This window comes from Protopterus annectens, chromosome 8.part0 (assembly GCF_019279795.1).
Source record: "Protopterus annectens isolate FY-2018-M chromosome 8.part0, PAN1.0, whole genome shotgun sequence".
Lineage (NCBI taxonomy): Eukaryota > Metazoa > Chordata > Ceratodontiformes > Protopteridae > Protopterus > Protopterus annectens.
The window spans coordinates 1079335300-1079347799 of NC_056741.1; the positions used below are offsets into that span (position 1 = coordinate 1079335300).

The 12500-nt window shown below is 37.5% G+C and overlaps 1 protein-coding gene across 1 annotated transcript; it reads left to right on the plus strand.

Annotated features, from left to right (window-relative positions):
* Positions 1 to 12038: 12038 nt before the first annotated feature.
* LOC122808067 (small EDRK-rich factor 2-like) lies at positions 12039 to 12218 on the plus strand. The gene is given in 1 exon segment (XM_044079046.1): positions 12039 to 12218. A coding segment is annotated over 1 exon segment (180 nt).
* The last annotated feature ends 282 nt before the right edge of the window (positions 12219 to 12500 follow it).

A 12500-nucleotide genomic window follows, 5' to 3' on the forward strand; every position in this document is an offset into this window, starting at 1 on the left:
TGGTATTATACCAGAGATATATAAAATCCTTTCTAAAAATACATATTCATTAATACATAAGGTTTTTATTTTGGCCCAAACTGAGTTAATAACCCCCCCCATCTTGGCAATATACATTTATTTCGCCAATTTTAAAACCTAATAAAGATCCAACTAGATGTTCTTCATATTGGCCCATCTCATTACTTAATGTTGATTATAAAATGTTTATGAATATCTTTGCTGATAGATTGAAGACAATCATTCCGGCATTATAGATATAGATCAGACAGGCTTCATTGTAAATAGAAATACTTTTGATAATATAAGAAGAACTTTAACATTAATAGATTTTGCAAATAGGAAAAAGAAAGATTTAACACTTATTAGTCTTGATATAAGTTCAGCATTTGATTCAGTAAGTTGGGACTATCTGTTTACCTTAATGAAGTGCACAAACTTGTCGGATGCATTTGTAAATCTAATTGAACATTTATACAAAGGAACGTTGGCTTATATTAAGGTAGGAACATATGTTTCACAAAAAATGCCCATTCTTAAAGGTACAAAACAAGGATGTCCACTTTCTCCACTATTATTCACTTTAGTAATGGAGCCTTGGGCTAATTTGATCAGAAACAGTACTGACATAGATGGTTTTGAAATAGATGAAAATACAACATCCAAAATTCAACTTTTTGCAGATGATGTTCTAATTATATCAGCAGGATCTAGTTCTTCTATACAGTCTCTATTTGATAACATGATGAATTTTAAAAGTATTTCTGGTTTAATATTCAATGAAGAAAAAACTAAAATACTACCTATATATACACGAAAAAATATTCTCATTAGTGATTTTACTAAATATGTACCCAATTCAGGTCAGATAACTTATTTAGGTATAATACTATCTAAAGATATTAAATCTATTATATATAATAATTATAATACCTGTTTTCTTAATATACAAAATCTTTTTAATACCTGGAATAATATGTTTTTACTATGGAGGAGAGACTTACAATTATTAAAATGATAATATTCCCCAAGATTTTATACTTAATACAATCAATAATACTTCCACCTACAAAAATAATTATCAAGAAACTGAACACACTAATGTTAAATTTCTTATGGGCACCTAATAGACCTAGGATTGCATTAAAGAAACATACTAATAGCTGGTCTCAAGCGGGTATTTATTTTCCAGACTTTAATTTATATACTATCTCTTCTATTGTAAAAGTTATTACTTTATTAATAGATCAGTCATATGTCACAAAATGGAAAGATTATTGGGAGCTAATTAGTATACACTTCATGAAAATCTCCTTAACACATAAAAATATGATTGTAAATAACTCCATGTTATGGTTACTAAAGGAATTTTGTACTTCACCTATTACACCTAAACATATGGTTTGTTACCCATTAAATATTATTATTAGTTATCGTAACTTTATATTCATGCACCCTAAGTATAGGGAATGGAATTTTATTGTATTTCCTATAATGTATACTCAGGGTATGCTTTTGTCATCTACTTCTGAAGGAACTCATTTAGCTATAGATAATGATCTAAAGTACTGGTATCAGTTGATATCTGATAATAAAGTTAAAAATCTAGATTTCTTAAAACAAGAATTTGATCTAAGAGAAACTTGCTGGTTAGAGGTTCAGACCTTTAGACAACATCTCATTAATAAAATAGATTTAATGTCTATAACTGTTAAAGAATCTATTCCAACACTGATTGATTACTTGATATTAAATTTACAACATAAAGTTTCTGATAAAGGTAAACTTTCATACATACATAAAGTTATCAGACAAGAAACTTTTTACAGTGTGGATTCATACTGGAATTATTTCACTTCTATTAATGGGGACCCACCAAATCAACAAGATAAACAATATATATTGGAATCTGCTTATAGAACTACGTCTTCCATTGTCTGGAGACTTTATACATGGAAATTTTTACATAGATCTTTTATACACCTTTGATGATGAATAAAATAAATAATAAAGATAATCTATGTAAGAGATGTAATGTAGAAATTAATGCTGACTGGGCTCATATGTTTTATGACTGTATAAAATTGAAAGAATACTGGAAGTCAATTAATGAATTTTTGCAGGCTCTTTTACAGATAATTTCATTATTTCTAAATCTCTTATATTATTCAACACACCTGTACCTCAAAGTGTTAAAAAGGTTAAGCTTCCCTTGTTATGGTCTATTCTAGCAGTGGCTAGGAAAATAATAACTAGAAATTGGATTTCGGATACACCTCCTTCGTTCAATGAATTTAAAAATGTTATGAATATAGTGTGCCATATGGAAATAAACACAATTAGGACTAGAACAAACAGAAAAACATCTTATTTTATTGTATGGGATAATTTACAAAATTTGTTAAAAAAATTTTAATTTCAATAACATGGTATTTTAGTTTAATTAATTGATCTGATTGTAGTGGATGTCTTTGTAAATACTTTAGTTGTTTTGTTGAATATTATAATAATACATATTTTTAATTACTTGTATAAAATTGTTATGATATTTCTCTTATATGTTAAAACAATAAACCTGTTTTGAAAAAAAAAAAAGAATGCCAGGAATATAAATCAGAATCATTAGAGACCACTCATTCAGGCTACACCACCAAAGGCAAGAATAGAACATCGAGAGATACAAAGAAGAAGAAGAGTGTGAATTCCAGATTGCAATACCCAGCAAAAGCACTAACAAACATTACAAGGCAACATACCATCTTAAGCTCCCCCAAGAAGGGGCAACACTGTTGGCAATGAGCAGAGAATTAATAAAGTCACAAAGTTCAAATGAAGTAATGCAGGAACTTGTGGTAAACAACACTTCATGCTAAAGGAAGCCCTCTAACTTGTCTAAAGAAAAGGAAAAAGAAGATCCTCAGCAAAAACCAGAAATGATGCTCAGCAAGAAAGTGCATAGAGAGGACTACAGTAAGATAATGCAGCAAGGCAGCAGGATGGAGAAGAGATCACCAAAAGTCAAAAGGGGATACAGAATAGAAATCCCAGGACTGATTCAACCAAGAGGGAGGATACAGCACCAGTAAAAGCTGGACCAATGGGAAGAATATAGCAAAATCTGTGGAGAGAGTCACACAAGCAGAAGCAGTAGAAGAAACAAGTTAACACAGGTATATCAAAACGTTGGAATGGAGAGAGCAATTTTGCAATGGGAGCACAGTGTTGTTCAGCAAAATAAAAATCAACTGGTGAAAATTGGTTTTCAAAGCTACAAAAGAAGGAATCAAAGGAAATATCTGATTTTACCCATGAGTCTAGCTGGCACCAACTCAATTAGATCTAACAGCAGAAATTGGGGGAAACAGGAAAGTCATTAATGCAAAACTTTTTTTTTTCTTTAACCTTTTAGCAGTTTCAGTCACATGGAATTACATTTTGTATGTCTGTTCTGCTAGGAAACCAATCCATCAGTGTACTTCAGCCTGTGTTGCTGGTTACAAGCATATACAACCAACCACATTGTAATCTGATGAAACAAAACAAAAGAAAACAGTGCAATACTTTTTAAGTTCAGCATACTGACTAGTATCAAAGATTCCAATCATGCTCTGCGTAGAGTATTTCCAAGCAGTAATCAAACAGAATTCAAATGCATGTGAAGAATGCTTGGTTTTTAAGGTACCCTTATAAAATGTAAGGTACCCATAGAGTAACATTAATGATATTGCCCCTAGTTAATTCCTTAAACCTTCTCAGTACCCCATTATGCTTGTGCAACTGTACCGTCATATGAGCCCACAGACTGTTCTGCGCACGCACGCGCGTGCATGTGTGTGTGTGTGTGTGTGTGTGTGTGTGTGTGTGTGTGTGTGTGTGTGTGTGTGTGTGTGTGTGTGTGTGTGTGTGTGTGCGTGTGTGTGTGTGTGTGTGTGTGTGTGTGTGTGTGTGTGTGTGTGTGTGTGTGTGTATTGTTTTTTCCCTTTTGTTAAACTAGACAGGGCAAAAACACCACCACGGAGAAGTGAAAAAAGAGTGAAAATTCTCCACTTGGACAAACAGGAGAGGAAGAGCAGCTTTGAAGCATATAGGTGGGCAGGGGCCAGGGAGGAAAACCAGAGACAGACATCAATGACAGGGAAATGAACTTGAACAATCCACAAAATTAGTGTGATTAAAGAACCAAATGCAATACTGTAGGAAGCATCCAGGACTTGAGAGCAGCAGGGCAACTGGGAAGAGTATCAGAGGCCCACTTACCAATAAACAAACTAACCCAGCTGCTGAGGAGCACAGGGTGATAAGGGAAGCATATGCACTGGGGGTGGGGTTGGTAGCGACCACAAAGCGACTACCACAACTACGGAATGCACATAACCAATAAGCCCTGCCTTGCAAATTTAAGGGCTACACTTGATTAGTTCTGCCATACATCTCAATGGCCCCATAACTCAAAGAATGACCTGGACTTTGCCTCTTTTTTTTTTCTATTACTCACAGGTTTTGTGGTTTTTAGCAATTCATGATGATTGTTTTCACTTAATAATGATATTCACTGATGTTTCAGGGAAAGTAGGCTAAATGTAGTCATAGGTTCATAGGTTCATAGGTAGGTACTAGGCTATTGGCCCTAGGGTCTATATAAGCCTAACCAAATGGTATCCTGGCTTTTACCACCCAAGAAAATTATTTTCATGTGCCCTTGTCAAGCAGTGCCACAGATGTGATCCCTACGATGAATTTCCTATCTCCCATCTAATCATCAAGACTTTTTTTGAAGAGTGCTAATGAGGAGCTTTGTTTGAGATAGATAGGTAGTTTGTTCTGGAGTATGGGAAGTCTCTGGGACAAGAATCTATCCCTCCAGCATGTTCTGTTTATTGTAGTGACAAGGTTTAGGTTCCTAGAGTGTGTAGCTCAGAGGGATTGGGATTTCTTTACGTCGAGCATGTCCAACAGCTTTGGGTTTGACATAGCTTTGTATGTTAAGCAGAGATCACCTCTGAGTAGGCGATATGCGACAGAGTAAAGCTGGAGTTTTCTGAGACGGGCTGAGTGGGGCACTTGTTTGAGGCCAGTAATCCTCTTTGTGAGGTATTTCTGTGGCCTTTCCAGTTGTTGTAGATGTCTTGTGAGGTACATACCAAAAGGGGTGTTGTACTCTATAATGGGTTTAATGAGTGATGAGTAGAGGGGAACAATGACCTCTTATTTTCTGGATGAGAAACCTTTTGTGATGAGGTGTGCCACGTAGAAGGATTTCCTGACTACTGTGGTGATGTGATTATCAAAGGAGAGACTACTGTCCACCTGTGTTCCAAGGTCTCTTATCACACTTTCAGTGTTAAATAGACTACCGCCTATGTGGTAGGTCATGGGTACAGAGTTTTTACCAAAAGGGATGACAATGCACTTTTTGACATTGAGCTTGAGGCCATGGCTTTGACACCAGGCATCTGTCTCAGTGAGGCCCTTTAGTAGGATGTCCACATCGTTAGGAGTTTTGATTATGGCTCTTAGTTTGCAGTCATCTGCGAACTGTGTTAGCTAATATCCTTCTGTGTTAGCCTGTACTTCAGAGAAGTAGACACCAAACAGGAGAGGACCTAGGAATGAACCCTGTGGTACTCCACATGTCACTGGTCTGAAGTTGGATTTAGAGTCTGCTACTTTCACAATGTGGGTTCTGTCAGTGAGCCAGTTGGCAACCCATCTAGTGACATAGGGATTTATACCTAGTTTAGTGAGTTTGTCTATAATTCCAGAGTGGGGGATGGTGTCAAAAGCCTTGGCAAGATCTAGATAGGCTGTGTGTACCGCCTTACCCTCATCTACGGTGTTGGTGACCTCTTCAAAGAAGTCTATCAGGTTTAGGAGACATGATCTGCCTTTTACAAACCATAATTGGATAGGGTCCAGAGTTTGGAGATTACCAATGTCATTATTTATAAGTTCCATGATGATATGCTCCATAGCCTTGCAGACCCGGCTCATCAGGCTAATGGGGCAGTAGTTGCCAGGGTAGATGGTGGCTCCCCCTTTGTGAAGTGGGATAACTGTTGCTGTGAGCCATTCAGTGGGCACAAAGCCTGAGGTGAGGCTATGATTGAACATGGTACTTAGGTGGGGTGCCAGTTTGTTCTGTAGTTCATGTAGAACGCAGCCTGGGATGTTGTCAGGTCCCATGGATGCTATGTTCTTGGCTTTGGAGAGTGTGTTTTTTACCTGTGCAGCCGTGATTACAGGTACTTTTCATTCTTCCGGTATAGAGATGGGCCCTTTAGGGGATGAGAGAGGGGTAAAGTTAGTACTGAACCTATCTGCTAGGATGTTGGCAATATCAGTTGGTCCTGTATTTTTAGTGCCATTGGGCTGTAACTCAGAGCAGATCTGAGTGTTGCCATTGAGATTCTTGACATAGCTATAGAATGCTTTGTGGTTGTCTTTAGAATCAGTGGTGATTTTGTTTTCATAACTAGCTTTGGAGAATTTTATGAGAGATCTCAGCTTCTTACTGAGGCTGACCACGGAGTTCCTCCAATCATGGGATTTTACTCTTTTTTGCAACAGTTTCTTTCTTCTGTTGCAGAGTATGTTTATAGCAGGGGACCACAAGATTGGCTTCCTTTTTTTGGAGGATAGCATCTTGGTTCTGTTAGGGATTGCACGATCCATGCCCTCATGTAAGTGCTTATAAAGTGCAGTTGTATAGGATTCAGCAGTCTTATCTCTATTGTCCGTCAGCATGGGTGTTGTGAAGTTTGCCACTTCTGTCTTCAGAAGCGTGAAGTTGGTTTTGGAGAAATTTTTTACGGTGGTTTCCCTAATGGGGGGTGGAGGTTGGATGTGGATGTCTAGAGTGATTTTCTTGTGGTCAGATCTGACCAACGAGGAATTGATCTCTGGTGTGGAACACCGGTTGTCCATGTCGGTAATGACCAGTTCTAGGATATATCTGCCCCTGGTGGGGGTGTGGAATTTATGAATTCCAGAAAACGTTGAGCACAAGAGTTGGTACAGGAGTAGTTTTCTCAGTTAATGGTGGGGTACTTGAAATCACCCATTATTAGGGTGTTAGGTTGTACCCTAATATTTTCCAGTGTATCAAGAAATGAGGGGTGGGAATCCTGGGATATGGTAGGGGATCTGTAGCAAGCTACAATTTGCATTGCGGTCTTGCCCAGAGTTAGTTGCACTTGGATAATCTCAGATGCATTATGCTGAGCAACTAGCCTGGAGGTGTGGATATCTTTAATGAATATGGACATGCCTCCGCCTTTAGTGCTTCGGTCCAGGTTAGGTGGCCAAAAGGCGTGGTATGAATTACAGCCCGGTAATGCAGGGGTGGTCTCTGGAGCCTTGAACCAGGTCTCTGTCACTGCACAGATGTCGATGTTCTCCATTTTAAGGAGTTCCTCGAGTGAGTGCATTTGGAGGTTTAGACTTTTAGCATTAAGTAGCATTACCCTCAGATTTTGCTTGCTTGTACCTGTTAGAATTTGTCATTTGAATCTTGCCTAAAAAAAGTCACTATAGGGGTGGCAAGAGCCCATTCCAGGAACTTTCTAAGTATCAACAGTCATTACAGGTTTATGCCTTCTGCCTGATTCTTGAGTGAAAGGATGGGATGCACTATCAAACATTCCACCACACAAAACTCTCCCTATATTGTTTTCTCTCTCACTAATGTGGATAGAAGTGTTGATGGAAGATCATTAAATCACTGAAGAATACAGTCAGTCAGTAATAACAGACAGCTAATATTTGAATCCCTCACCATCCAGAAAAATGTACCTAGAAGTAAAGTCTGTGGTGCTACTGACACGTTTTATTTATTTATTTATGTGTTTGTTTTGAGGCTGAGTGGAGTGTTCTTAATGACACAAGCAGATTGCTATTTTTTTAATCACAGTCAGGTTGCTGTCATGTTTTTTTTTTTTTTTTGTCTCACAGCCTTATCCATGTACAGACGTCTTGATTTTTGTTTAGGAAGTCACTGAGGAACACAGTCAATCAGTAATGCCAGATAGCAGAGATTCATAGTCACCATTGCCCAGGATAATGCATGCTGATGTAAAATTTGTATGGTACTAGAGCCTACTGAATGTAGGCTGTTGCTCACCTTTTTATTTTAAATAAATTCCAGGGTCTAGATCAAGGGCATATGGTATAGACAGAAAGCTAGAAGAGGGAAGGAAGCACATATAGAGGTGAAAATGATACAGTTACCAAAGCAATTACCTAAAGATAGTATGGTAAGCAGGAATAAAAAGGGTAAAACACTGTATTCATGACTGTGCATGGCAGAAAGTGGCATAAGGAAAGACCAATAGAGCTACAGTCATTTAGAAATAAAACCATGAGGGTTTAGCAAGGACCAAAGAAGGATTAAATGAGGGAACCAGTCTAGACAGAGTAAAACTGCATAAAGGCACACACGTAGCAAGAGGCCAGCAGAAAGATGTGGCAATGATCCAGAAGAGGCAAACATAAAACGGGAAAACAGAGATTAAGGGAGTAGGGAGCTACAAGACTTGGACAGCAGAAAGAATGAAATGATTGATAAAATAATTAATGGATAATCAAATAAAGTCAAATAATGAAGGGCCACAATATATGAGACAAAGGATAAACCTTGATAAGGGGAAAGCAGGAAAGGCCAAGCAGAAGACGGAAGGACAAACGTAACAATCACACATGGATGTGGGTACCATGGGAATTCAAAGGTGGTTAAATGGAGGAAAACAGTTGTATAACCCTGAGGAAGTGGAACATATAGGGGCAAGAAAGAATGCTAAATATATTGACTTGTCATATGGGGGGTATGCCACCCAATAAAAAAAGAGTAGAATTATTAAAAAGTATGTAAGAGAAGTTGACATATACCTGATCCAGGAGACAAAGCTGAATCTTAAAGATTACAAAATCTTGACTAATAAATAATATTCAAAACTTATACCAGACCACCTGGTGGTGAGAGAGGTTGTCATACTGTTCAAAAAATGCTTGTGATTAATGAAGAAACACTAAGAAAAGCTGAAAAGGAGCAGAGGATAACATAGGATGGGAAAAGAGAAGGAAAGAATTGGGAACTTGAAAATGCTTAAACTCCAAACAAAGATGGTAAGAACATCTCTGAAAAGTTCTACACAGAATGGGAGCAGCTAGAATGTATAGGCAGACACTGCAATATAACTTTAACCCATAACTTGACAGGAAATGGAGATGTTTAAACAGAGTAGTAAAATGAGAAATAACACTGGAAAGGTCAATATTACATCATGTTCTGGTGATAATTAGGTTGGAGATAATGTGCAGGCAGAAAGAGCAGAGGCATGGAATTAGGATACATCAAAATCAACATAACATGACCCAACATAAAACACCCATCCCTCCATCCATGCCACTGCCAGCTGCTACTAACTAACTATCTTTCTCCACCTTGTCGCACAATTTACACATACAACTCTAACTATTCATCTAGTGCTATTTTTCATCTTTTCCTTTTGTCCATGTCCACCTCTCTGTATGGGACACTAAAACTCACTGCAAAATATGAACTGGACACTAAACCTTAGTGTAAGATATGAACTGAGCACCAACAGTTTAAAGTTTTACCTCAAGGTCATGTCATATTTGTTCCTGTCTGTAATGTATTTTGTATGTAACTGTATCATTTCTGTCATTAACAATTCATGTAATAGTTGTAACAACTTAATCTAATATTGTTAGAGCTTTTCTCCCCAGGTGTCTCCTGAAAAATGGCTTCTGTCCAGTCAGACTAACCCAGTCAACAAATGTCAAAATAAATAAATCAATAATCAATGGAAGAAGTGAAACAGGACAGACTTTAAGAAGGAATAAACAGAGTAATATTATTAAACCAAGAAGCAATCTAGCTCACAATATCCATTCGTTGAAAAGGATCAAAACTGCAGTAAGCTGATGGATAATACAAGTAGGGAAATATGGAACTAACAGAGGCGAAAATCTGAGAATATGGGAGCAAGATTTAAACAAAAAATACAGAGGGAGTTGGAAATAAATAAAAGGAATAAAAATCTGAAACTGGAGGAACTAATGATTAGGAGCTACATGGACAGACTGTGAATTGCAAAAACAGAAAAAATGATATAGCCAAAGGAAGAGATTTGTGATGGATAAGAGTGAAAAGGCTTGGTAAGAGCTTGTGTGGTGATAGAAAGGAAAGAAAGAAAGACAGAAAGGAGGAGGATAAAGGGATAGGCATCCTACAAAGGAGGGATGGACAAATATTACTAACAGAGGAAAGGAAAGAGAAAGTGGAGCTCAGAGATTTCTTTCAGAAAATGGGTGCAGTTAATTTCATCTAATTGACTTTTCATACAATCGCAGATCACTAAAAATCATTGAAAACAAATTTTATCTTAACACAATATATAACTGAAAAAGTAAAACTCACATGGAACTCGATAGGGCTAAAATGGATTCTAAAAGAAATAACTCATTTAGGGGCACCCAGGTAAATTTCTCTGATAAATACAGATGGTAAAATGCTAGCATAAATTCTGGAGAGAAAAATAGAGCAGTTACTACATAACATATACAGGAAGAACAAGTTAGCTCACAAAAAGGAAGGTATCTTCTGACATCTAGTGGGAGATGCTCAACTTTAGGTACAGATGAAAACTGACAGGCAATACCATGCAGTAATAATACTGTATGGCATAAAAAGACTGTGACTCCTTAAGCTGACACTGAATACTAGATGCCATGGCACTAAATATTCTAAATCCAAAGAGGATTTAAGCAAGGATGCCCAGTTTTGCTGATACAATTTGTCCTAGCAATGGAAGTACTAGCAGGTGAGGTCAGGGTAGTACTGAAAAAGGTGGAAGTGCAAGGAGAGGGGAAATGCCAAGTTCCTTCTATTTGCAGGAGACCTACTGCCACAGAATGTAAGGACTGCAACAAGAAATTTGTGACATTCATTCTGAAAATAGGATTAGAATGTAACCTAAAAAACACAGTGTGTGTAATAATAGGAAAAAGAATAGTGTAAGGCAGAAATGTTTGGAAAAGGATTGCAATGAATCTAAAGACAACTTGTATACATCTGGAAGTCTGCAAAACATTGGGCAGAATGTGAGACAAAAACTATAGAAAGTTGTCAGATGAAATGGAATTGGCGCTAACAAATTGGAAAGGTAACAGACAGAGTGAACATAGTAAATTAATGCTAAGTCCAAAAGTAGCATACATATTAGAAAATATCACCATAGGAGTGAAAGAAGAAATAATCAGGATAATCCAATGCAAATGCTACAAACATATCCAGTGAGGGAAAAGGGTAAGGATTAATATGAGGAGACTGAAATAGTACTGATAAAGGTGTCTGAGGAGTGCTGTACTTTAAGATGCATGCAGAAGCATAAACCATTAACCAGTGATTAAGAGAAATAGACAGGAAGTCAAGTAGGGGAATGATGACATAATCCACACTAGTACTAATAAAGGTGACTGAGGTGCACTGTACTTTAGGAAGCATGCAAAAACATTAAACCATTAACCAGTGGTTAAGTGAAACAGACAGGAAGTCAAGCAGGGGACTGATGACAGAACGCACACACAGGAAAAAATAGGATAATGGAACAAAGGAAAGCATATAAGTGAAAACTGTAAAACTTGTATTAAACCAGACAGGGCTCAAAGGAAAGCTAAAGGAATTGATGGGACTTGGAGGGATATAGGAGTGGAAGGAGTAGGGCAAAGAATGATGGGAAGAGGAAAAAATAACTGTCATGGAAAAGGGATGGACAAAACTCCTCCATATCACGCAAAAAGCAAAATAACAGTGATAGATGCAGATTAGCTGGGAATCTGGAACAACTAAAAAGAGGCTCATGGAAAAAATGAAAATACAGGTGCTGAGAAAAGTAAGAAAGAACATCAGGAAACAGAAGCAGGAAACAGAAGGCAGAAATAGCTAAAGCTGTGGTAATAGAGAGACTGTCCGAGAAAATTCGTGACTGTTGGAAGTTTCTGAGTGTGTCGGTGATGGCATGACTTGTGGAAACCGGTGTGAACTAGTATGACAAAAGAACTTGAAGTAAACTCAAGACCAGACCAAAGGTAGAAGGAAGGATGAAACTTTGTCTGCAGTTCAGAGAAAACAGGGGGATGCTGACATAATGCAACAGAAACAGAAAGCCGCAAATGCAAAGAAACAGCAAGCAGGATAACTTCCTTCAAAAGGATGTCATCTTTGCATGCTTCTGAAATTGTAGATGGGTTTTCTGTGGGTGCATAACCTGTGGCTAACTGTCCCTGAACAGCAGGCATTTAAATTGATTGTGCTTTCAACATTTACCTCAAGCTTCACTGTACTTTAAGTTATTCACTTAATTCACATTGCAGTAAACTGGATTGCAATAAAAGACAATTAATGCAGTCCTGCAGTTGCAGTTTTTCCCGTGTTTTGTGTAACCTCTATTGAAGCAAGAAACGTATGAAACAAAGCTCTG